The sequence below is a fragment of the Melanostigma gelatinosum genome (genome assembly GCF_949748355.1).
Source record: "Melanostigma gelatinosum genome assembly, chromosome: 12".
Lineage (NCBI taxonomy): Eukaryota > Metazoa > Chordata > Actinopteri > Perciformes > Zoarcidae > Melanostigma > Melanostigma gelatinosum.
In genome coordinates, this window is record NC_136645.1 from 2447372 (window position 1) to 2474442 (window position 27071).

At 43.1% G+C, this 27071-nt stretch overlaps 1 protein-coding gene across 2 annotated transcripts; it reads right to left on the minus strand.

Annotated features, from left to right (window-relative positions):
- Nucleotides 1-8160: 8160 nt before the first annotated feature.
- b3gnt2b (UDP-GlcNAc:betaGal beta-1,3-N-acetylglucosaminyltransferase 2b) lies at nucleotides 8161-26798 on the minus strand. 2 transcript variants are annotated; one of them, XM_079280887.1, is made up of 3 exons: nucleotides 26557-26798; nucleotides 16386-16531; nucleotides 8161-11805 (listed from the first exon to the last, which is right to left on the minus strand). In XM_079280887.1, the coding sequence occupies exon 3, from the start codon at nucleotides 11778-11780 to the stop codon at nucleotides 10593-10595; it is 1188 nt and encodes a 395-aa protein (XP_079137013.1). In that variant the 5' UTR covers nucleotides 11781-11805; nucleotides 16386-16531; nucleotides 26557-26798; the 3' UTR covers nucleotides 8161-10592. The 2 variants fall into 2 exon arrangements, with proteins under 2 accessions (XP_079137013.1, XP_079137014.1); XM_079280888.1 differs by lacking the exon at nucleotides 26557-26798 and adding an exon at nucleotides 19663-19793.
- Between the last annotated feature and the right edge of the window lie 273 nt (nucleotides 26799-27071).

Consider the following 27071-nt stretch of genomic DNA (forward strand, 5'->3'; position numbering starts at 1 on the left):
CAAGGAGCTCCTTCTGACACACTCCTCAACACAAGATGCTCAAATGTTCTGACACGTTCCTTCTTCATTGAACACGGTCACTAACTATAGAGCACTAAATGTGTATCAATCCGCAGCTTAAAATAGTCCCCAACAAGTAAACCTTTTTACTCCTTTTAAAAACTTGTGTCCAGCTGTTTTTGAAAAATGATTGAGAGACGGATTAAAAGTGTGCAGTGTCCAGTGTGCAGATCGCAACCATGTTTTTACACCCTGTCTAAGGCCTTGTCGGCTTCATGTCGATGATGCTAAACGTTGATTTGTCTCCAACTGTCAGAGAGTAAAGTTTCACACCTAAGTCCTCTCTAGTGTCCCTCTGTGACGAGCCAGCAGGCAGCAGACGGCTCTCCGGGCGCTGAGGCTCTGGCATTCGGTGTTGGAGCACTTGAAAAAGAGCTCGTTAACAAAGCAGAGTCCTTTAGACACAAAGCCAAGTGAGCCTGAACCACTTGAGTGGAGCACAGAGAGCCAAACGTGTGGCTGCTGACAGCTGAAGCCTTTTAACTTCAACACCTTCAGCTGTGATCAACACACTCTTTAGTGAGGTGGTGACTTAGTTCTAAAGACTGTTAAACAGAGTTCAATCAGTGCAACAAACCTCATAGAAATCCCATGTAGTCAAGTGAAAAAGATCAAAGTCAAACCAAAGACCAGGGGAACAGAGTGGATCCTGTTGTATCATCTGTGAAGCCTAACCCGGTATATCTTCCTCCTCTGTGCCTGAGAGCTCCTTTATTGGACCATAATATGTTTGGTCGTCTGTTTCTTTTATATTCTGTTTGAATTGTGCGATGAATTAAACATGTGATGTTTGTCAATTTAAAAGAAGTTCATTGAGCGTTTTCACACAAAAGTAAAGACACTACGACAAACTGAGAACTTCTGAGAACTTCTTGACCTGTGAAATGATCTTTTAAATTGACAAACATCATGTACATGTTTACGAGAGTGCCACATTTGTATTCATTCACAGCTGCAAATAGTCCCCATCAAATAGAGCCCTACATGATACACATCAGCCCTTAAAACGAAGTGGGAAACCATCCACACTTTCCTCTGGGACTCATGGACGTGGAGGAGAAAAGATATATAAATATAAATTCATGGTGGAAAAATACGAAGACGCACGCCTCGTTAACCTCCCCGACAGAAAGGGAACGACCCGGAGAGATGCCACCAGATCAGCACACGGCTGCGAGATCATTAGATCAAGCGTCGGCCAGTATCAGCCCAGCAGACCAGTCGCTCTCCAGTTACTCCCCCCGAGAGAGAGCGAGAGAGAGAGCGAGAGAGAGAGAGACAGAGAGAGAGAGAGAGAGAGAGAGATCCACTTCCATCCACACGTCTGTCTCGGGGGCCTGAACCCAGTCAGGCGGCGGAATGACTTCCTTGTGAGCTCCACCACCACCAGCCTGCATTAGACACTTCCTATGTGTAAATGGCTTGTTAATTAGCAGCAGGGCGGCCGGATGAAGTAATCAAGAGATTCACTGCAGGAAGTGATTCATCAACACCACGGCGCTCGTTTAGGACCCGGAAATCAATACAGCCGTTGCCTCTCGCTGCTGGTTCTTATTGGCTTTTACAGGAGCTGATGTGAGGCACACTTTCAGGATGTTCTCTGTGTTCTTTCATTTGTCTTCTCAAGGCCAGCTAGCGGTGTAGGGACATTCATGGTCCTAAGAGGATGAACCCGACTGATGTTGAAGATCCTCTGAATTGCCGTCTAAGGCCACCAGCAGGCCAAAACGTTCAGTTAACCGGTTAAATATCTCAACATCTACTGGATGAACTGGCTCAACGTTTTGCTCAGACATTCATGGTCCTAAGAGGATGAACCCTGCTGACGGTGGTGATCCACTAACATGTCCTCTGAGGCCACCATGAGTTTGACACTTCCTGTTTTGAAACAAATGTCTTGACAAATATTGGAGCGATTGGCATGAAATGTGGTCGACGCATTCATGTCCTCTTCAGGATAAACTCGGTGGATTGGGGGCCTCTTGAGGGTTTTCGGGAGGAGATTGGCTGCTATTCAGGTTCGTTTACGAGAAGAGGAAGTGTCACCCGCCTCACTTCCACCACACAGATGTTCTGCTGATTTGAACTGGCCGGCTTCCAGTCACGAGGCCTCTTGTCTTGCTTTTCCCCCTCAACGTGAACGCAACGAACCATTGAAGCCTCAACACATATCGAGTCACATGGTGGTGTTGTACTTGGATGCTCCCGTGTCTCCTGTTGGACCGAGCTGAACATCAGACTTGAATGTTCTCTCCTCCTGCGGCTGCTTTGTCAGAGCAGAGGAATGGAACTCTTCCTCCCGCTCCTGTCTGCTCAGCGTTAGCCGCTTAGTGATTTATAAATGTTCAGCTGACGGAGGAAACAAGAGAAATCACAGCAGAGAGATGTGAAGCAACAGATATGAGCACATCTTCTGTTCCCTCGTGTCACAGCGGTTGTGAAAGACTTTGAGCAACGGTTGCTCTGTGAGGTCGGAAGTTCACTGAGAAAAGAATCTGTCGTTAATCGACGTCTTATTCATGTTCCTCCTCATGAATATCACCTCTCACTGAGACTTTCCATCCAAACAGGAGGACACGAGGACAGCCGTGCTTTGAGCAGTCAGCTTTATATGTTCATGTTATAAGAGGAAATAATCTTGGAAAGTCCGTTCTTTGATTTGAAAACTGATCTTTTCTTCATCATCATGTTTGATAGAGGGCTGTGATTTAAGTTTATTCTCACTATTGAACAAGAAGCAGTTCAAACGCAGCAGATCAGAAGTATTTAAGAAGACAAAGAAGCAGAAGAATCACAATCTAGAGGATGTATTTACATGTGAACTGATGGTTGTTGCATTAAAACGACACAATTACTGACACGGAACTAAACAGAGCTCCAATACAAACTGTGCCGCAAGAAGTGATGACTCAGCAGTCACGCTGATGATTGCTAATAATAAAACGAACTTTTCCAAAGTCACGGCTGATTTGCTAATTCCGTTAATGAAACACTGCTTCTGTTGTGCACAGTCTGCAGAAACCAAACCGGTCTGCAGCTCACAGCTCGCCCCCCCTCCCCCCCCCCCCCCCCCCCCCTCTCAGGGAGAATTGATTTGTTCTGGAGTTTATTATCAGGAGGTTTTCTCCTCCGTCTGTCCAAACATATTGAAGAGTGTTAAGACTGAACAGCCTCGGCTTTGTTTCTACAAAGAATTTAAGAAAAAGAGACATTTCAAAAGTGAAGGAGGATTCAACATATATGGGTATATATATATGTGTATGAGTTCATCATAAAAAGCTTTTATTGAGGGAATGGAGAGCTTCATTAAAAGCATATAGAATGGCAGCGTGTGGCGGCCCTGTTACTGTCATGACTGCCCCGGGGGTGAGACACTCGACCCAGATGAAGAGAATCCCGTCAAACGTCCTCTGATGAGGTTTCAATAAAAAACAATGAAACGAGGAGCTGCATCAAAGAGGATGAAGAGAGAAGGAGCAGCGGTGGGACGACCAACATTCCTCCCTGGCTGAACTCCACAGTTATCGTGGTTCAAGCTGCAGATATGAGCAGAGTGCTCATAATATTTTGACATGTTCTTGATCTGGAGGAATTCTGCCCTCCACTGCGGGTCAGAGGTCCAAAGCTCAGATTTCTGTCTCGTTTTGAAACGTTTCCCTCCATCTGTCACTGCTCGTCTTCACTTTTCTCTCTCCATCTTTACTTATCATATAAACCCTTTGTAGTTCATGTATAAATGTGGATGCAGGTATTTCTGTATGCATGAATATGTACAGTATATATATTAATACATGTGTGTATATGGATGAACAAGTATGTCTTTTTCTTTTATGTTATTTTCATGTTTGCATCACTGCATGTTTAAAATACAATAACAGTAAAAACATGTAAATATATTGGACATTTTGGTGTATGTACTCATTCATAGGTTTATCGCAGTAAAAACATATTAAAATGATCATTTATTACCTCCAATAACGTACAAAATGACTATTTCTCTGCAAAGTGTACAGTTAACAAAGAGACAACGACATGAAGCATCACTTCTGCAAACATCAGACTTCAGGCACGAGGAACTAAAAGTGACTCTGATAAGAGGATAACTGCAAACTGAACTGAGAGTTCATTCAAACCAGATGCTGGTTTGACTTCGGGTCACATCTGGATTCATCAGGACAAAAAGAGACAGATGTTATGACGTAATATAGTCACAACTATTGTGATGTTTTTGGATCAACATACTTACTGAATGCATGATGAGGAAAAGAGCTGAGACCATGTGAAATTAGACTCAATCGGTCCGTAATCACATCGATATTTCTGCTACGACATGATGGACACGAGTCCCCAGACTTTAACAGACAGAGTTGGAGCCAAAAATGAGAGCAAAGTGAAGCAGAAGAGCGATGACACAGCGCTTGTTTGCATCTCTAGTACATGTTTTTAGTTGGTAGTAGGGGTGTAACGGTACGCGTATTCGTATTCAACCGTTTGGTACGAGGCTCACGGTTCGGTACACATGACGAACCGAATACGTTTGAATAAAAAAAACAATTTAAAAAAAAATTTAAAATGGCTGTTTATGGTTGTTTGTTGTTCATGTTTATTGTATAAGTTTGTTGCAAACTATGATTTTTCCCACTGTGTATTGAATGAAAACAGTTTGTATCGGACATTTACACATTATACATTTAACACACTAACACTGTTAGCTTAGTGTATGTATTGTTGTTGTGTATTTGTATATAATGTTCACACCTCATGTTAAGTATTAACACTTGTTTCATACGATTCTTCATGCTCGCTGATCTTTTTCTTCTTATTTCTCAGTGACACAAAAACAAACAAACCTTTGGATAATCCAGAGGAACGTGCGCTCTTATTGTGGAAAGGTTTTAACGCCATTCTTTAATGCTGCGAGCACCACAGATGAACTGATTTCCAACTATATCGAGGAGTTAGTGGCAGAAATCTCAGACAGAATCTCAAACTCTCTTGGCTATAAAAGCCTCTACCTGTCGTTCACACGTCAACTGACAGACATGTTTCCTGCGTTGCTGTGATGTAAAATGGAGGAAGAGGAGATGTGGGTCAGAGAAGTGACTCACTGCCTCCATGTCACATCCTCGTCCTGACCAAAGCCTCCTCGCTCACTGTGACCGACTGTTTCCTCCGCTGAGCTCCTTCCAGTTCGGAAAAATGAAATGAAAAAAAATCCCTTTCCAACATCTTTGAATGAGAGTCTGTTCGTCTGTCAGAGGAACTTTCTCCAGCGTATTCACAAAAAGTATAACTTTAAAGCTTTGCTACTAAATGAGACATATATGCAAGAATAGAAAGATGCAAGAGGAAACATATTTTAAAGATCAGTGTGATATCATTTCACACATGAAGGAACGTTAACCTGCCCGGCCACAGCCGTCTGATGCTCCATCCACAAGCTTCAACACAACAAAAAACAATCTCCAGACTGTTCTCACAGCGTTTGAAGCTTACCGACCAAAATAAATGCGCTGTACGCCGTACGTAGTCCAGGATGTACAGAGAGCACAGGGTCAAACAAAGATGTGTCAAACAAAAGGACTTTCACCCAGGAGACCTCCGTTAGTGAAACAAAAAAGTTGTTTCCTGTGAAGACGGAAGTTTATTTTGAAAAGACTGAGTTGTGCTGGACTTGCATGAAAAATGAGCAACCTTTCGTAGGATATCCTACGAAAGGTTGCATGAGGATACGTTGGCTTTAGCGCTGATTCAGCTACTAACACACCTGACATCACACGCATATCACATGACCGATCGTGTGTACAGGGCATGCAATTGCAAACAGGAAGCAGATTTACCGACAAAAAAGCTTCCATTTCTGCCCGTCCACACTGGGACTCAACCCCGGAGTTTTCAAACTCACACGGGGGATCAGCAGCAGGCTGCAGTGTGGCCGCTCGGCGTAAACGTAACAAAAGATGTGTTTTAAAATGAAAACGTAGAAGTGTGGATGTAGCCTGAGGCGGGAGAAGAGCGAGAGCATCTTTTTACATCGAGAAAACATCTTTCATTGTTGTTCTTTGCACTTCTGATACAACTTATGCTATCGCGGCTACGCTAACCTCTTCAGTACCCACACTTAAGCCCCGCCCACAGCAGTCGCTGGCTCCTCAGAGGATGCCGATTGATCCGTGCTCTGGCTAACTGGACAAAAAACGGATTAGTTGAAGCCCGACAGGATGAATTTTTCGTGATCTCGTGAAAATGCGAACCGGTGTTCTGAAGAGTGAATACTGTCGTCTCACTCCCGCTCACTCTTCTGTCTTTATCTGCAGGCTCCAGTTGATGCCAGAGGCTTTAAATAGAGTCTGGAGCTTTAACACGTGTTTGCATACGTGTCGGATAGATAGTCGGTGAGAAAGAGACGGCGTTCCGCTGGGATTTCATGCATTTCTATGGCAGATGAGGAAGTGAAACCTCCTGAGACGTACAGATCAGAGAGTGTGTGTGTGTGTGTCTGTGAATCTCTGCTCCATCTATTTCCCAGAAGCTTTGGTTCATCCTCTGGCTTCCTGGCAGCGAGCTGACGGTGACGCCACCCTAGAGTCAGGATGTGGTCGGCTTTTAAGATCACTTTTCAGTCAGATCTTCAGATTCTTGTCCATTAACAGGAGGCCTGAGGGACCAGAAACTGTGCTTCTGAGGATTTTATATTTAATTTTCTTCATCTTTACTTCACTAAAATATTGATTGCAGTTGTGTTTATTGTCAAATATGTTCAGGATTAAGAAGTGAGATCAAAATAATTAGTTTTCTGCAACAACAATCCTAACACAGATCATTTATTAAACAATAACAAAACAATGTTCCTTCGTTTGAAACAGACACATCTCTATTTAAGAACACGCGTTCAGTTTAAACTGATTGAATTAAAACAAATTAAAATTAAAATTAGAGGAAGAGAGAGAAGCCTCGACAAAGTGGAACTGGACGAACTTTTATTAAACAGGGTTTCTGTTTCTGGGGGAGAAAAGTGGAAAAGAGCTGAGTGGTGCAATGACTCAGAGAGCAGCTTGTTTTAATCTGCAGGGAGAACCAGGCGGGTGGAGTTTGTTTGTTTCATCAAGTGTCATCAGTGACAATCGGAGCTTTATCGAAAATATATTTAGTTATTTATTTACATCATTAACAAGTTTATTTAATTTGCAATTTCTGTCTGCCACAAATTTAAATATTTTTTTTATATTTTAATTTCTGCATTACTTAATATTTTTTTTCTTTACATATTTAAATAACTGTTTTTAAGATTTTAATCCCCAATAACTGCTTCCCTGTCATTGTGTACAAGGCAATAAATAAATAAATAAATAACTTGACTAAATAACATTTGTCGGGGACTATTTTCAGCAGCGGATTAATAACCGGTTCACTCGTCAGGTATTTAAAACACATTTAAAGGAACGATCACGTTAAGAGTCTGGAATGCTGCTTTTGTAACGACATTACGCTGTTTTTACCACAAAAAAACAAACGACAAACAAAATAATCCAATAAACAAAAAGAACACAAAGAGAAGTATAGAAACAAGTAACAATCAAAGATCAATCTATAAATACAGGAAGTGATTGAATTTGTTTTAAAGTTAAGGAAACAACATTAATATTTAAGTAATTTATTTAAATCTGTCCTTTTAAAACTGAAAGAATTGTTCTTTTTATGATGGTATTTTCAAAATAAAACGTTGAAACCTGACCCAAGTGTTTAACACAATCAAGTATCCAAATACTGCAGAATGGATGCATTGCATTGTGGGAAAAACTCTCCACCAAAGACCTTTAGTTTACACTCTGTTTGTGGAAGGTGGACTCAGTGTTTATACACCGCTGCCCTCTGCTGGTGAGACTCGTCCACTTGAATGAGTTCATATGAATGAGATGTTATATAATAATATGACATAATAGATGTAGAATAAAACAGATTCTCTAGTTTTACGTCCACTGTGATGCTTTAGTGCGATGTTTCCATAGAGAACAAAAGTGGGTTTTTCTGACTTTTGTTTATTAAAAATAAATAAATAGCATTTAACAAAAAAGAAACACGTATGAACAAATCAACTGAACTTTTACATCATATAATTTATTTGTATTACAATAAAATGCATAAACAACGATATATAGACAAAAACAGCAAAATACAACTTTATTGAAATAATCAAGTCATTCTAGGCATTTAAAAAAAGAAAAGAAAAGCGATCACACTCAACATGGCTGATGGATAAACACACACACACAGTCTCTCTCACACACACACACACTACAAACGGACAGGCACAGATTGGGTAATCAACTGAATAGTGCAGGTGCGACACATATACACACATACGTCTTCAGAAAGTATTAAAGTGTCTGAAGTATTGTGAAATACTTGTAACTATGAGTTGAAGGCGTGTGAAAGTGGGAATCAAAGTATTCATCTTCTCTGGGTAACAACAGAAGATCCTGGTTGATTAAAGGCCCAAATACTCGTGCACTTATCGCGTCGTGTGGATTCATTTTTCCCGTCGTGTTGATTAATACATTTCACTTTGTATCGATGTAAATATGATGCGTTTCCTGTTCTGCCCACGAAAAAACAACAACATCTACAGAAGCTCAGAAACATGAAATGAGGCCAGAGAAACACCGACTCCAGACATGATGGATGTAACAAAGAAAAGAAAACGGGAATACTTGTGAAGCTGAATTACAAAGTCCAACAATCAGACAATTCTAAAAAAGAAAATCAGCAAGTGAGGACTTTTTAAAAGCATGTAAACATCATTCAAGTAGCCACATGAACAGAGTGTGACCTATTATACGATAGATATACATTATTGAGGATGCATGATGCTTCTGTCCTCGTCTCCTGCTCCCTCGTTCTCTTTTAGTGTTTGTTTGATCCTACATGGACTCTTTAAATAGTGTCCAGTCAGCATGTAATCCCAGAAAAAGAAAAAGGACTTAATTGACCCAACTGTGATTGTCTTTTTAACTTTCTTTGTTTTTCTTCTGACACCAAAAGTGACCACAAAAACACAGTATTGTCCCACAACAGTAACACTAGCAGGAGCGACAACGAACGTTTGGTTTAAAACGTGAACAGAACAATAAATTAGGTCAAGAGCTTTGGGCGGTGGAGTCGTCAGCGTGTGATGCTAAAGTTCAGCATCCTGACCAGCAGGGGGCGCTCCAACAGAGGCCATCTGAGGGTCTGACTGACTTCTCTTTAACGGACATTCTGAGTGTCAATACTGGAGAACTACACACAAAGATACACACTCATGTAACGCACTTCTCTGACCTTTTGCCTAACGGGAACACAAAACCACATCCCCTTCACCGAGACCTGTAACATCACAACAAACAACGAGCAGCACTTCTCCAAGAGACTAAAAGCCGTACAGTAGTGAGCCGAGCAGACCTTCAAACATGAACACGGTTTAAAGATTCATCAGCGAATAAGTCGGTAAAACAGAGACGACAACACGTGATCTCCTCCTCAAACAGAGACATCTTTAAACGAAGCCGGATGAACACCGCAGAGACCGTTCGTCAAGTAAAAGAAGAGCTGAAGAAGCTTGAAGAAGCTCCACGTGTGCTTTAAAGTCCTCCCATTCAACAGTAAAGCAACGATTAACAGCATTCAACACGTTCACACAGCAGCACCATCACGTTAAAGCGAGTATATCTCTGAAGATGCACTTTTGGTTCATTTGAGCACTCTGTCTTTTCTGTTTGTGTATAAAGCGAGAAACCTGAAGCACAACCAGACAGCATTTGGATTTTCTCTGTCAAAACCAAGCCCAGACCTGCTGAGCTGGACTCACATTCCTGTTTTCCTGAAAGCGAAGCGTGCGTTCGCCAGAACATCTAGGAGCTCTACGGATGATCCCAACTTGAAGGTGAAACAAACTCCAGATGAACGGTTTGTACATGAACACAAAGCGAGGCTCTTTGTGAGGAGGAGCTGCTTTAGTTTGTAGTCGGAGCGAGTCACGAGTAAATACTTTAGGGAGTGTGGACGGGAGTAGCAGCACAGACTGAGCCTCCAGCTACAGCAGGACGTGTTCACCAGGAAGCTCCTCTCAAGCAAACAGGAAGAAACTGAAGCATGTCGGACCCACTGGACCGTTTAATAATGCTGCGTTTGAGAAGTCTCTTATTTTGAAATGTTTTTCAACAGAGACTCCCAGGTGGACACATCCCAGTTCTTTAGTCTCTTTATTCTATAAGACAGCATTGAGGGTCTCTCACGCACGCACGCACGCACGCACTGCGTTACGAAGGCCATATAAATAGTCGTGATATAAATATGTGCACGCGGAGAAAAAGACACGCCCACTTTGGGTGAAGCTCGTTTTCGGACAGTGAAGCGGGGTTCAGCTCGACATCCAGTCAAACAAATACTATGGTGGTCAAATCAGTCCTCCGAGCGACCGCTATAACCGTTATCTCAACTTAAAGCTGCCAACTCTGAAGTCACGACCCTGTTGCTATAAATAAAACTTTTCGTCACTGGCACTTCAGATCGGGGTTACTGAGCCAGGCCCAGATCTGGATCATCTCCTGCGGCGTCCTCGGGTGAACCAGCATCAGGCTCTTGTAGGCGCACGGGTTGGACCGGTACTTCTCCTCGATGTTGAAGGTCCTGAAGCCCTTGTGCTTCTCGGGGGCCAGCCCCAGCTTCCTGAGACACATCCCGGTGTAGACGTCGTCTATCGGGTAGAGCGTCACCTGTCGCGACACGTTGTGGAGGCGAGCGGCGATGTCGCCGGAGTACAGGTACCCGCCTCCGCCCGCGTACGGAGGGTACATCCCGACGTACATGCTCTCCGGGATGAAGTACTTCACCTTCTTGTCCCGGTGCGGCCCCGCGTTCGTGATCACGTCGCCCACAAACAGGTCCCTGGCTTTGGGCTCCGAGAGGCCCCCGAGGAAGTCCAGGATGCGGAAGGTGTTGACGAAGACGTCGTCGTCGCCTTTGAAGACGAAGCGAGCTCCGGCGCAGCGGTTCTGGATCCACTCCAGGAACAGAACCTCCTTGACGGTCAAGTTGAAGAAGGAGTCCCTGTAGTCCCACTGGACGATGTCTCTGTGACGGACGCTCTCGTAGCGCAGCATCCCGGACAGATCCGGGTGGTGGTCCCCGGGCGTGGCGTTGCCGAGGAGGAAGACGGTGACCACCGTCCGATTGGCCACCACGCCCGCCCGGCCCCACGACTGGCGGATGGCCTGGCGGCGGTCGAAGTGCGGCGCCAGCGACTTGACGGCCAGGAGGAGGAACGGCGGCTCCTTGCAGACGTCCGGCTGGTCCACCATGATCGGGTACGACCGGCAGTGCATGAAGATCAGGAAGTCCTTGAAGCGGACCGGCAGGGAGTTGTATTCTTTCACCTGAGTGGTGACCTTAAAGTTAGGCTGGCACGGGTAGGACGTCAAACTGGTGTCGTTCAGCCAATCGGGCACATCTGCCGTGCTGTAGTTAGCCAGGACCGGGTTGTTCTGGAGGTCCAGAATCTGCTGCTGGCGGTTGCAGTACGCCGATTTGGGGACCAGCTTGGACCAGAACGGTTTGGACGGGATGCGGACCTTGTTGAGGCCGTTTTTGTCCTGGCTGCTGTGTCGGGAGATGATGATGAAGATGAAGAAGTTCACCATCATGATCACCATCACAACGAGCTTCAGCCTCCTCCGCGCCATGGCAGGGTCCGACACCCGTCACCACCTGAGCAGACGAGCAGAAGGGGAAAGAAACAAACACGTTAAGATTCAAAATGCTGAGCATAAATAACAGTGAGTACAGTGTGGCTGCATGCGCACATATCATAAATAAATATCAACAACCCTGCCAGCGACAGTGATGGACAACGATAAACTTAACACGTGTTGAAAACATGTTCTTAATCGATCTCTCTCATCTTAATGATCGTGTGCTTTTTCCATTTCAGGGAACACGAGACAGTCATGTCTGCGTTTTATGGTGAAAGGCTTCGATGGAAGTGTGACGTAAAACCACTTCTCTCTTTGTTGAGAACATGTCTCAGCATCAAGAACCACTGAGGCACGAACAGTCACATGAAGACGCACAAACAGTCACATGAAGACGCACAAACAGTTCACAAGAGATCTAATAATAATAATAATAATAATCTCTATTGCAGAAGACTCTGCAAATCCAAACCAACAGATGGTGTTCAGGTTACAACGTGTTCACTGAGGGACGGTAGTTATCGCAGTCAAAGTATGAACTGAGTTTTGGCTACAGTCCAAACCACATACAATAAAGCACATCACGGTCATTATAGCTCATAAAAAGGTGTTGTGAAAACATCTCCGTCAACACTCATTTATTAAAACTACATTTTACAGATTACATGTGAACACATGAGAACGTTAATCTGTGTAATTAATCCTCATTGGTCCGTTCCACCACAACCGAGGACAGTTATATTCGGTATATACATACTTCAGGATGTATTCTGTCTCTTTTTGGCCAGCGTCATTTAAAATAAATAAATAAATGCAGACAACATGTGAGGGTTGGAATCAATGTTCCCTCTAAGCTGCGCGCTTGAGCAATCGCGCACTGCTCGCACAGTCTCAGCGCACAAGAAAATCTATGCAGCGCATAAAATAAAATTCAACATAAACGTATTAATTAATATCTAATATTAGTCCTAATCTTATCTAATCAATTAAACCAATAATAATAATAATAATAATAATAATTTTGTTTTCTGTACTATTTTGCAACGTAACTCAGTGAGTGACAGGTGTCCAGCCAATGATACGATTCGGTTCACTTACGCTACGCAGCCAATCATAGCATTGACACTATTGCCCTGCCCATTCGCGCCGTGCAGGTTAGCTAGCTATCAACAGTGCGGCGGAGTTACGAGACGCAAATGCTAACCCCTTATCATGGCGAAACGAACGGGCAGCGACACATCCACTCACCAAGCCATTGGAAAAAAGAAATGTGGTTCTTTTAAGATGGAATGGCTGTCGGAGTATGTTCAAATAGAAGAACAAGCGGTGAAACTGGGTGAGATTTTTTCTTTTTCGAGTGAGAAGGGTCTACTCTGCAAAACATGCAGCGAAGCAGACGAAGCCATCAACCTGGACAAAGTGTACAACCATTGGAGAAGTGAGAAGGACAGACGTGAAAAATAAGGTCAAATTTAAGTCAGATTTGTGCATATTCTAGTGACATTTATTAAGATTTTTTACTTATGGATATTAATCATTAAATTATGTTACTACTAGATAATTTATGGGTAGTAGAAATGATAATAAAAAACTGAGTAATTACATATTTTACAGACAGAGTTACAGGAATTTACACTGTATCACAAGCTACAGCACACGTCATTGTGCAAAATGTGAATGTTTTAATGTGAACAAAATGTTATGTCTGAAAGGTGTATATGTATCATTTCTTCCAGAACAGGACCTCACACAGGCCACAACAGGACCTCACACAGGCCAAAGCAGGACTCTTCCCATGGCCAAGCAGGACTCTCACATAAAACATACTACACATCTCATGAACAACAAGATTTTTGTCTTTTTCCTTTAAAGTTTGTCAAATCACTTATATTAAAAGTAAACTAGTGAAAATTGCTGCTGTAATTTGATTCTTTTAATAAGCCATGTAACTTGCTATGATCCAAGGTTTTGAACAGGTGTGATACTGGTGTGTGGCCACAGCGTGCACATCTGATGTTGCTCACAGTGGTCCTCAGTGTGCTCAGGGAGCTTGTGTGTATGCCCAGACACATGAAAAATTAGAGGGAACATTGGTTGGAATACATCCTTTCATGAGGTTTGAACCTCAGGTTTCTGCTGTGGCAGACTCAAACATTTCAGTTCTCCTTTTACATAAAATCTGTGTTCCAGCTTCCTTCCCTCATTTCCTAGGCCCCTCATTCCTCGTTTACCACGTTCACCATCTTACTTTAGCCTATTAGCATGCTAACATTAGCATGTTAGCAGTAACCACAAAGTGCAGCTGAGGCTGCTGGGAATGTGAGTCCGTTTGCAGGCGATGATGGCGTTTAAATTTAGGAATCATCGAAGCTACAAGTCATCCTAAAGGGGACATGAATGTGTGAATGACTGCATCAAGTAGTTTCACTGAGAAACACGAATGTGAACCTCAAGGTGGCGCTAGAGGAAAAGTCAGGATCACCAAACAGTAATCAGAGTTCATCCTCTGGGGACCTTGAATGTTTCACGGCAATCCAAAAGAGCCCAAAGTGATGTCCTGTAATTGGCTGTTTCATCTGAACAACAGTTCAAAACCAACTAAACAGTTCATTTATCATCACATATGATGGAAACAAGCAACAAATCCTCATATTTCAGAATCTGGAACCTGCATATATTTGTCTTTTTAGTAAAAACTCACCGCTTTCAGAGTGAACTCTGGCTGACGAGTTAAAATGGAGACCATGCATCTTTCTCTGCACCACCGCATGCATCCTTCCTGCCTGTGTTGCTCTCTCGGCCTCCTAGCAACACTGCTTACTTTCCTACTCCCTATCCTTTGTTTAGCCCCCCCCCCTCCTCTACCTGCTGTCTCCTTGTTCCCCGTCTTGTTATTTTTCTCTCATATTGAAGTGAAAACAGAGAGAGAGGATACATGATCCTGGAGGTATACATCAGAGTTACATTACAAACAAGAGACAAGCGCAGACATGGCCTCTCTCTTTCTCTCGTGGATGATCAGGCTTTCCTGTCCTCGGCATCCCCATACAAACAAGGAGACTTCTGGGAAATGAGTGGGTGGAGGGGGGGATTATAAAGAAGGAACAACATGTTGACAAGACCACAGCTTCCGACGTCTAATTACCCATCAGCAGCGCAGAGCTAAACATACGTCTACCTGCATCTGATGGAGCATCTGTGGCTGGTTAAGAGGAGTTTGTTTGGAGCTCCCAGCAGCGGGTTGTTTACTACCTTTACTTCGACTCCAACCATCTGAACACTGGCCTTTAATAAGAACTGGTCACATGTCTGACTTCTGGAGGACTATTCCAGTCATATTCCAGTAATAATGCAACAGATCAGAGCAGGTTCATGACTCAGGAAGCACTCGTAGAAGTGTTTTCCCTCCAGTATTCACACTGGTTACTGCTGCGGTTTATACCTGTGGTCGTCTTTCTGTACATTGAGCACAAACCAAACTGGTGCAGGATGAAGTGCTTTATGCACAGACGATTAAGATGAATGAGTCAGAAAGCAGCATCATTGTACTTCAATAATAGATAGTGGTAGAGAGCACACATATTTATACTTTTTATTTCAAATTAAAATCGGGGACTAAGATTCTACTCCTTTTTGACAATCATAAAATAGATCTAGCCTCTAAGAACAATGATGAGACTTATTGACTTTCTGGGGCATAAATCATGCACGAGATCAGATATCGAAAAATAAAGCAGCAGAGACAACGTGAGGACAACAACCTTCAGCTGATGTCACTGTTAGTAAGTTTAGCATGAGTGTGCACAACCATCAGGGCTAAATACCGTGTTTTAAATGGCCTTCACTGACACCGGCATATCCCTTCGTTTGGCTCTGATGATATTTGGGTTATGGTTGTAATAAAACGCTTTATATATGTTCGACAGTGCAAATAGTGGGAGCTACAACTCGGACTGTTCAGCGATGAAATGACGAGAGAGTAAACACTAAACGCTCGATCACATCATGTAAAGAATTCAATCAAGGAAGAACATCCTGCTTCAAAGGGGGATCAGCTTCATTTAAATGTAATCCAATTATATATTAAGCAACCTCCTCATGCGGGCCTTGTATGATATGATATATATATAAATAAATATATATATATATATGACATTAAAATGCATCCTACATGTCACTGCAGCAGTAACAATAATATAATATTATAATATAATCTTAAAACAACTTAATGATAATAACTTTATTTATGTAGCACCTTTAAAAACAGAGTTTACAAAGTGCTTTGACAGACAAAAGCAGCAAAAGCAAGAAAATAATAACAGCAAAAATAAACCACGAAATAAATAAAATAAATACAATTTTGGGAAATAATTTAGTAAAATCAACAAATAAAAATAAAAGAGCAAGAGCTCATTTGGCTACAAAGTGAGTGATCTCACTTTTGTACTTTAAGGAGGCTACAGTTTATACTGATGCACATTTACATACGCAGGATTTCCAATGCAGGACTGTTACCTGGAACCTTGTGGTTTTATAAATTGTTTGAATTGTGGTTGTAACACCAAGAGATCCTGGAAGTGCGAGTGCTCGTCTTACCTGTGCAGTTCAGACGGCCTCCTCAGCTCCTAGTCACCTTGGTGTCTCCTCTCTCCTCTCTTACCCTATATTAAGCTCCGCCCTCTGGGGAACAGCAACCAATGGGTGAAAAGGGATCAGGAAGGGGAGGGGTGGAGCGTCAAAACCTGAAAACCGAAGAAAAGAGCCTCTGTGTCAACAACATGAGGAAACTCCAAAATAAACATTCCTGAAAAGTAAAAGAGTACAAAAGAGAGAGAAGTAGCGCTGAGGAACCAGTGAAACAAGTTAATGAGAGTGAACAAGTTATCTGTGACTCCATGATCCTCTACATTCTTAGATGACCCCATCGGTGTTGTTATTTATCTCCATCGTTACCCGATACGATCGGGCCCTAAAGCACAGAAACTAACAAAATGCAGCAAAAGCAATGGACGGGGGACGATAACTCAGCCTGCAGATGACATTGGATTAAAAATGATTCACTATTAATTCAACAACAAAGCATATCTAGTTAACTAAAAAGGCTTGGAACAATGATAATTTACTTTATTTGCCTAATAGAGAGCTGCAGGGAAGACTTAAGAAGTTAGCGGCGACCTGGTTCCTTTGACAGAAAGTCAATTGAATATTTAAAACAAACATTCTCATTTAAGCACCTCTCTACTCGTAGATAAAGTAATTATAAAATAGTCCAAAAATGGTCAGGGGTACACACGGTGTACGATCAGCCTGTTCACACACACCGTGACTACACACGGTGTATGCTCAGCCTGTTCACACACACCGTGACTACACACGGTGTATGCTCAGCCTGTTCACACACACCGTGACTACACACCGTGACTACACACGGTGTGTGTGAACAGGCTGAGCATACACCGTGCCTACACACGGTGTATGCTCAGCCTGTTCACACACACCGTGACTACACACGGTGTATGCTCAGCCTGTTCACACACACCGTGACTACACACGGTGTGTGTGAACAGGCTGAGCATACACCGTGCCTACACACGGTGTATGCTCAGCCTGTTCACACACACCGTGACTACACACGGTGTATGCTCAGCCTGTTCACACACACCGTGACTACACACGGTGTGTGTGAACAGGCTGAGCATACACCGTGCCTACACACGGTGTATGCTCGGCCTGTTCACAGACACCGTGACTACACACGGTGTGTGTGAACAGGCTGAGCATACACCGTGCCTACACACGGTGTATGCTCGGCCTGTTCACAGACACCGTGACTACACACGGTGTGTGTGAACAGGCTGAGCATACACCGTGCCTACACACGGTGTATGCTCAGCCTGTTCACACACACCGTGACTACACACGGTGTGTGCTCGGCCTGTTCACAGACACCGTGACTACACACGGTGTGTGTGAACAGGCTGAGCACACACCGTGACTACACACGGTGTATGCTCAGCCTGTTCACAGACACCGTGACTACACACGGTGTATGCTCGGCCTGTTCACAGACACCGTGACTACACACGGTGTGTGCTCGGCCTGTTCACAGACACCGTGACTACACACGGTGTATGCTCAGCCTGTTCACACACACCGTGACTACACACGGTGTGTGTGAACAGGCTGAGCATACACCGTGACTACACACGGTGTGTGCTCAGCCTGTTCACAGACACCGTGACTACACACGGTGTGTGCTCGGCCTGTTCACAGACAGTCACAGATGTTCTTCCCACCACAGACACCAGCAGCTGCTCTAATAGTTGTTTTCAGAGACTTTCATCAGTTTACAGACATTCGTGCTCTCCCATGCCATTTTCGCTCCTCGGGCTTCGAGCTCTTTATGTTCGAGCCGCTCTTACTCATGTAGACAAGCTACTGCATGAACGTCTGCTGTGCTCCACATCCAACCTGGGTCCCAACGTTCAACCACAGTTCTGTGAAGCACAACGCCCCTTTTACTACTCCAAGTGTGCTTCTATGCAAGTCACGAAGGTCCTGTTCAGACTGTGTATCTGCTATCCAGATCGGTTTAAATTGTGCTTTAATCCAGTTAAGTTGTGTGTACAAAAACAAATTCAAATGACCCTTTGTGACAATACTTCTCACTTTCTTTCACATTTAAATGTAGTGTGGAGAAAACAGAAAACATTTCCATGAAGCCACGCTGCTGGAGGACAGCAGAAGCTTTGTAGTACTCGACTTAGAAACCTCATTTGTAAAGCCAAAGATATTTCCTGAGCTGCTGTAATTAAATCAAAAACAAGTGTGTAAACAAGGCTGAGGCCAAATAGAGTGAGAAAAGTATTACGGTGGACAACACGCTGGTAAACTGCCATCTAAAGCACCAGATAAAACAGAGCGCGGTCAAACTAAAACAAGAACACACGACCCTTTATACACACGACTGTGGTTAGTTAAACATTAAACCACCGGTTCGATACGAGGACACATCACCTTCACTATGTGGCGTTAACATACAAACCCTCCGTGAGATATTCACTGACAGATTATCCAAAAACCCAAACGTGTTAAAAGGGGAATATGAGCAGAAGAGTTAATCAACTATGGAATGTGTCAAATCTAAATACTGTGTACTCAAGAGTTCACTCTCCGTTTGTGCTCCTATCAGTCTGTTTGACTTGTTCGGGAACTTTCCACCTTTAATTCCTCTGGCTCCGATTCTCTATTTTAAATGGCACTCAAAAGTCACACACGTCTAACATTGTTGTTGTACAGATTATATTGTTGGCGTTCAAAGAGAACGAACAACCCTGCACGCTGTCGATCGCTTCATTCACACGCTTATTTGTGTCTCAGACTGAAAGCTCGACTGATAATAAGGCAGGCTGGTTTTAGCTTCCTGCAGATGTAAGTAACCGCATTGGTGTGCAAGGGTTGTTTTTCACGACCAAATTAGCATGTATCATGATTGACCACAGCGAAGGCCGATATAATTGTTTGGAGATGGTTATTTGCAGAAAAACACACAATTCAAATGATTCGTAAATGTTTGTATCTTCATTGAATTATTTCCTGTCATTGGTAGTTTTAATAACGTATGATAAGCTGCTATAAGAGCTAGTGTTGGGAAGTTAAACAAATCATGAATCCATCTCTAAAATCTATTTTATATTGCTGTGAAAACATCTCCTTCAAGCAACAAGTATTTATTCAAGTTTCTCGCCTAGAAAACATGAAGATAGCGTTATCATTTACCTTCCCACAATACTCAGTTTCACCGAGTAGAGGTTGAACGCCACATAATAAGAGTCAATGCAACCTCCGTTACCGTTACGCGTGGAGCACAAACCTGCTTTTCTGTGAACCAAACTCCCAACGGCAGGTCCCACAATTAAGAGCGTTTCAGTCATTTTCAAACATTGTATGCAAATAGGCTACAAATAAAGTTACAGGCGTGTCCTCTGCTGCAATAACCCTTTCCTCATTCAGCAGAGTGCTCTGTGGTGTGACAGCAGATAAAGAGAGGCCACATCAGGTCTCTGGACAAAGTTCAACTCAACACTTTTTGGCTTCACCACTTATCAGCGGGTGCTTCTACGTGACTAAAAGTCTGAACTAGCATCGACGCTCTGCATTGTAACAGCTTCTTATTTCCAGTCTTCCTCCCAGCGATTAGACACCGTGCATCTTTCAGCCATGTTTTTACTTGATCTACATCTCTCATGTTCTACTTCTTAAACTCCACAGCGGAGTACCATGTGACTTCCTCAGCGGGAAATAGAAAGGCCCGCTACGTTATACAGGCGATGTAAATAAGCTTTCCTTGTCCTGTCGTCATCCTGCACCTGTGGCCATCACAACTACCGAAGACATATTTCTGAGGTCTACTTGACACAGGTCTGCAGAGTATAAGAGCACGTTATTGCATGAGGGAAAGTGGGTCTAATAGCAGGGCGGTGCGAATAGAGAGCGCCAGAAATAGAGCTGAGAGGTGAAAGCTGGAGTCTGCCCACTTCTGGTGTCTTATCACCGTCTCATCTCGTTAAAGTGACAAAATGAAAACCAGGATATATAAAACGTCGGTGGAATAAAGAGAAGCGTATATGAGCTGGCAATAACCCTAACACACACACACACACACACAGATAAACACACACACACACAGATAAACACACACACACACACACAGATAAACACACACACACACACACAGATAAACACACACACACACAGATAAACACACACTTTAAATAGAATGGAATTTGTAATTATCAACAAATACTTATCACCCCGTCTCTCCATGCTAAAGATCACCTCTCTCTTTGGCGTGACTCGTTCACTCACACTCAACGTTATCTAAATTTAAAGGGGTGTGTGTGTGTGTGGACGTTAGTGCATTACATAAAACAAGCTAAGATTAATCCTGACACACGTCTGGCAGTGTGACCTGAGGAGCAGACACATTGTGTACTGTCGTGATTATACTTATAAATAGAACTGTAGTGAAGTACAACAGTCAGGATTACCATTTAATGGCATTTTGAAGCACCGTTTAATGCATTTGTATCCATGGATGTAGAGTTGAAACTATTAAATGTCCACCTTAAATAACCGACAGTTTAAGCAGTTGCCCACTTTCACAACCAGCAACTATGGAGGAACATTATCTTTCATTTGGAGTTGATATGAAACAATGATTGTTCCAACAATATTAAAAGCTATAATGGTCTTCACATACCACAACAACGATCAATTAAACGTCTGTTATAAACTATATTCAGTGTCTCTCGTTCTCTTGCTTTCTCGATGCTTCACCACATTGTTGTTGCGTATTAAAAGAAAAGCAACAACATCCCGGCATACGCAGCCTGACGCTGTACCCTTATATTAGGGCTGTATCAAAATATGTATTTAACATTCAAAGCTTGTTTGCTGATTTGAGGTTTTTATATGAATCTATGAATGTCTACCGTCATATTTTACGATGTTATCACCCGAGGAAAATGGGTAAAACATGATTGTGTTGTGGGTATATAAATTTAGTTTATGGTGGTAATAATAATACAAATAATATGAATGTCGAGGTTATGAAAGAAACTTTAAACTTTACGGCAGTGAGCTGTAGTAATTGCCCAAACAATGCAGCTTTTCTGAATTTTTGACTTATGGCCGAAAACCTGGCCTTTGACCACCGAAATGTTGATCCCTGATTCCACGTGGACGTAAGGAGAAAATCCCTCCAGCAGCTCTTGAGATATCGCTTTCACAAGAGTGGTGTGTCTATTTGGTATGGTATGGTAGCCTCCTATAAATAGGGCCAGCAGAGCATTTTTGAAGGCCGCACATCTCTAGAGGTGCGTGGGCATTGGACAGCCGTTGCTGGCATGGTCCTTGCATACCTGATGTTGTTCTCTGCAGGCACCATCTTGAATGTCATAGCTCTCTTATATGTCACAGCCCTTAAAACAGCCTGCAGCAAGCCTCCACTGTGCTCTGCTGCTGCGCCATAGCTTCCAAGAGGGAGATCGGTATGTGTCCGCTAGTGGAGCGTCTATTGGGAGAGCTAGCTGTCGAGCTACCGGGTACAGCTTACCTACGAACGAGGGAACAAAAGACGTGAGCTGACCGGTAAGCATCGTAGCTAGGCTAATGTTAGCGTTTAGCAGCCAGTAGCCACTCAGAAGCAGGTCTTCCCACAAGGACCCACTTCCCTTCTTTTCACAAGACACAACGAGCTGCTCACATGACCACATTTCACAACAGGATGCTGAAGTGTTCATATGGTGCAGGTGGAGAGCAACTGCACCCAAAGATCAACTAAGATCACAATCACGTTAAAATAAATCCAATCATAATTCTTCATGTGCATTGAGTTGAATGTTTGTAATCAAATAAAGGAGAGCGTTATCATATTACTGAGAAGATGAAGCTGGAGCCTTGTATAACATTGACCTCAAACAACCAGCATGTGATATAAACGTGGAGCCATTGGAGTCTGTGCCACATGAGACATCGAGCATTACGCTTGGATTAGGATCTAAAAACGGCTGAAGAAGTATATGCTACACATCCTCAGGGACTGGGGGAAGGAAGAAGGGAGACTTGCAGGCAAGGTAACAAAAATCTGACATGTCATAAGAAATACGAACTTATTTAAACTCAACGCGTCTTTGTTGCGTGACTTCATTGTTACGTTTCAGTGCACTGTGCTTGTGAAACTGTTGGGTGGCAAAATAGTTCCTCCGTGACCGTGTTGTGTCCCCACATGTCGCCCAACTCCAAACAGTCATATCCGGTTACACAAGTACCTCATTAACCCACCTCTGTCATCTCAGCCAGACAGATCACAGAGGAGGGGAACCGGGTGGAGACTGTTAACTGAATACCTTTTGGTTTGGTACTTTTGGTCTTAACAAGACATTTGAAGACGTCACCTCTGCTCTTCAATTTATAGACAAAACGGATGAAAATGATGCATACAAGGTTGCATTGCACCACCCTGAATGGACATGGAAGTTGGATTTAGCCACAAAATCAAGCAAGAAACAAAGATGGCGGCAGCGTCTTCGGGATGAAGCCGTCCACCCACAGAGACGAGGTTACTTCTGACACAATAAATGTGTGTCACCGTGCCGTCTAAGAATGTACCTACTTAGAGTATAAAACTTCAGTTTGCTCTATTGGGCTAAAAACATACACGGCTCTCTGTGTGCATTATAGGCTATACCAGTGCCAGCTTATATCTTCCTCTCAATGCCTGTAAAGAGTTTAAACCCACTGATGTATTTGCCGTAGTCAGGCGCTGTGCTGGCGGCAGAATGATGGTAACATTATGGATCAGCTGTGTCCATGCAGCAGTAAGCTGGTTTTAATGGATCTCAGAAAACAGCGGCAGCCAAGCACATTAAGAAGGCAGCATCCGCTTCTTTGGAAAATCTACATTCAGAGGCATTGTTAGTCATAAGAAAAAGAAACACGGTGTGGCATTTTAAACCATCGCCCTCTTTTGAGAGTTGCACGAAATGTGGTTGGAAGAGACATTAAAGAGCTTTTGTTCTGTGTCATCTGACTTTCACTGTGCTTCTGTGGTTTAACTAGTGTCATCAGATAACTAATACAGACGCCTAAGCAGTCACTCCTCACTTCAGTATCTTCCTTGAGAACTTTGTGTGTGAGATCAGAAAGTGTGGGTGTTATCAAGGTATATTTTGTCATACCAGCATGTAAACTGCACGAGTGACGTCAAACATTGACGCTTGGAAAGTGATAATTAGGGACACGTGCAAAAAACAACGCTGACATTTTGTGAAATAATACTGCTTGTTTATTGTATTACAGGTATTCAGAAGAGGAGATCAATATCGGTTTCCTTTTTGGGTGTGTCCTGTGTGGTGATACACCCACGATGAGTTTAGCCTCGCTCAGCAGAACTTGCATTCAAAGCCGTCTTAGATGAAAGTTATAGAAACCTGAAATGAGCCATTGTGGTTGACCTGGCGACTCTCAATGAAGCTGCATTGAAGAAGGTAAGCAGCTAGAAGCTAGAAGCTGCTGCTGAAGACGGCTGGTTGTGTTAAGATCAGGGCTGCACGATATTGGAAAAAATACAGACATTGCATTTGTTTTCTGCAATATATATATATATATATATATATATATATATATATATATATATATATTGTTGGTGGCAACGCAGAAAATAAATATTTCGTCACAGGAAACCAATACTGCACAAGAGCGGGTAGACTGCAGAGTGTTCCTCTAAACCGATGTCTGGATAAAGCCGGCTTTCATTTGCTGAGGTTATTGTTAAAGGTAACAAAATATCTGCAGATAATAGCGCGCGAGCAGAGCTAGCAGGTGGATGTTAACTATCTTTCTGTTGATGAACGTGCAGACAAAGCCTCTTTGTGTTCTTCAGAGAGAACACTTTAAAGTCGGATGCGATAAGGATATCAGGCTAACCGTCAGGTAAACACAACCCCTCTGTGGTCTGAGGCATCGCCGGTTTAGAAGCAACGCAAACTAGAACTATTCGGGATCGTGCGACAGTGTCTCTAAACAGGACAGCGCTGATTTCTGTGCCAACATGAATGACGACAGTGTGGTTTATAGTACAGACCTGGTGGGATGTCCCCATAATTAGCAGCACTGCTGGGTAGATCCAGAGCTCCCAGTTGGGATGTGCTGAATTTACTGACCTTACAAAGAGAGGAAGGACCAGATCTACCAATCAGCTGCAGCCTTCAAGCCAAAACCTAATTTCACCAAACAAACTCCTGTATGCTGCTATCAAACACAGTCAAGCGCGTCCATTTAACAGTCAACTGCCTTTGACGTTTGTCCTGTTAAACCAGAAACTCCATGCCTCATGTAGATTACGGTTATGACTCTTCCCTGTTCCTCATCACAGCCACAGAACCCGTTCGTCAGCCACTGTCAGCAATGTGCATGGAATAGCAATGGTTCATTTAGGTGGCACAGATAAACTAAGACGAATACATGAGAGTGGGTGGAGCAAACGTCCTGCGTGTAAAAGAAAGGTGGCAGGTTTGATTAAATCAACAGGTGAGTGCACATCCTGTGACGGTCAGAGTGTCCTTGAGCAGGGAACTGGAGCTCTGAGCCTGCTCACTGAGCTGGAGAAGCAAATGTTGAACAGAAAGCACTCCACATGGTGTGTGGAAAGTATTGGCTATTTATTCAGAGTGCTGGCTGTGTTTGAGATGCCCCAAGAGACTCTGTATTTTAAATTTAAATCATATAAAACAGTGCACAGACGTTTCTTGTGCTCTGGGTTCATGAAATAAATAAGAAATGACACCTCACACCTCTCCATCTCTGCCAGGGCAACTTGATACGGCCACCAAAGAAGCACCAAACTTGCCCTTCACTAAAATCTCACAAACGGGTCATTTTAACTTCCTTTATGTGATCCATCAAAAACAGACAAACTTTACATACAAATCAGAGGAACTTCTCAAGGAACGAACACATTTCTCATGAATGAATCCAGGACAATATATCTCAAGAGTCGTGTGGTTTGCACTGCAAAAACGGAGCCAAACCAAATCAGCCAATCGTTTTGTTTCAAGATGTCGTCTTTTCCATATAAAATCTCAAAATAGCGAGATCTGCCCTCGGCTGGATGGAGGCTACTCATCCAAAGTGTGGTTTGGACTTTTCTGTCTAAACATAGCAGGACTTCTAACAGTGCTGACTGACACACACACACACACACACACACACACACACACACACACACACACACACACACACACACACACACACACACACACACACACACACACACACACACACACACACAGTAACTCTGGAAAATATTGCGCATGTGATCAAAAACTTTTATCTTGGAGAGCACTTATGCACCAGAGAGAGGAGGAGGAGGACGGAGGAAGAGAGGAGACGACCGCAGACCACAAAGGTCTGGAAGAGGAAGAAATGTAGGATAACAGAAATAAAGAGACGGCTATCAGCCGGCAGACGAAAGCACCAATCAGACAATATTCTCTGTTAACTCGGCCAAATATTGGATTTGCATCGCCCTGCTGTCCTGCCTCACACACAGATCATCCGTTTGTGTTGGAGTCTCTATGGTTTCATGAACGGATGTGATGATGGAGGATTTTAATCAGGGGTGATAACATCTGTCTCGACCGCTATACCGTGGTAGAGAACTGAAAGATAGATTATTCATCAATAATAAAGAACAGAATCACACAATGTGGCTATTGTTTCCCCTAAATTCTATAAACAAATTATAATTCTATATTTATTCAATTCAGTTACTTTATTCAAGCTAGTTTGATTGTTTTCCACTAATATATGTGAAACTGAGAGAATGATTATCAGGATATCTTCCTTTGCTTCCTTCAGGGACACTAAGCTTGGTGAGTGTTTACACTGACCAGGGCAGCAACTAATGATTACTATAACTATTGATTCATGCGCTGGTTGATTATTAATTATTTTGTTTTTTTAACCATAAACTAATCTATTGTTTCGTCTAAAAATATTGGCATGTTTGGTTTGATGAATGCCTTTCACGAATAATCAATAATCACATTTATTTTAACTCCTAGCAGCACAACACCACTACCAGTGATAGCTTCTTCTGCTAACATAACAAAAGTAAGCGAACGTAATAAGTCCGCTTACGTTAATTTACTTACGTATATAGTCCGCTAACGTTAACCCTATTTTCGTCGTACGTCATACTCACTTCTCGGGCGGTTAGATGGTCGCTCGTGATATGAACGTTAGTTTCTCCTTTAAAGTCCTCACAGAGAACTCCTCCGGAGGTTAAGCACACTTGTTTTCACTCGTCCTTCGTCGCCCCAAAAAAATGGCGGAAAAGTGAAATAAATCCATGCGACTTCTTTTCTTTTTTTTCTGCAGACAGCTTAAAACAAAACAACGTCGTCTTCTTCCTTTTAAACCGCGAGTCACTCCTGTGTTTTTACTCCGTCTGACGGATAAAAGGAACGTCTTCTTCGCTCAACGGTTATTACGGGGATGACGCTGTTTTTTGGGGCGGGTCTCTCTCGCTCTCTCTCTCTCTCTCTCTCTCTCTCTCTCTCTCTCTCTCTCTCTCTCTCTCTCTCTCTCTCTCTCTCTCTCTCTCTCTCTCTCTCTCTCTCTCTCTCTCGCTCTCTCTCTCTCGTGCACCCACCACACACCCATCCACACACACAGGAAAACCTGTAGCCTCATTTCAAAAACATATATTTTTGTGGG

Coding starts and splice junctions, on each gene's coding strand:
- b3gnt2b (XM_079280887.1), bottom strand. CDS start 11,780: ATGGCGCGGAGGAGGCTGAAGCTCGTTGTGATGGTGATCATGATGGTG.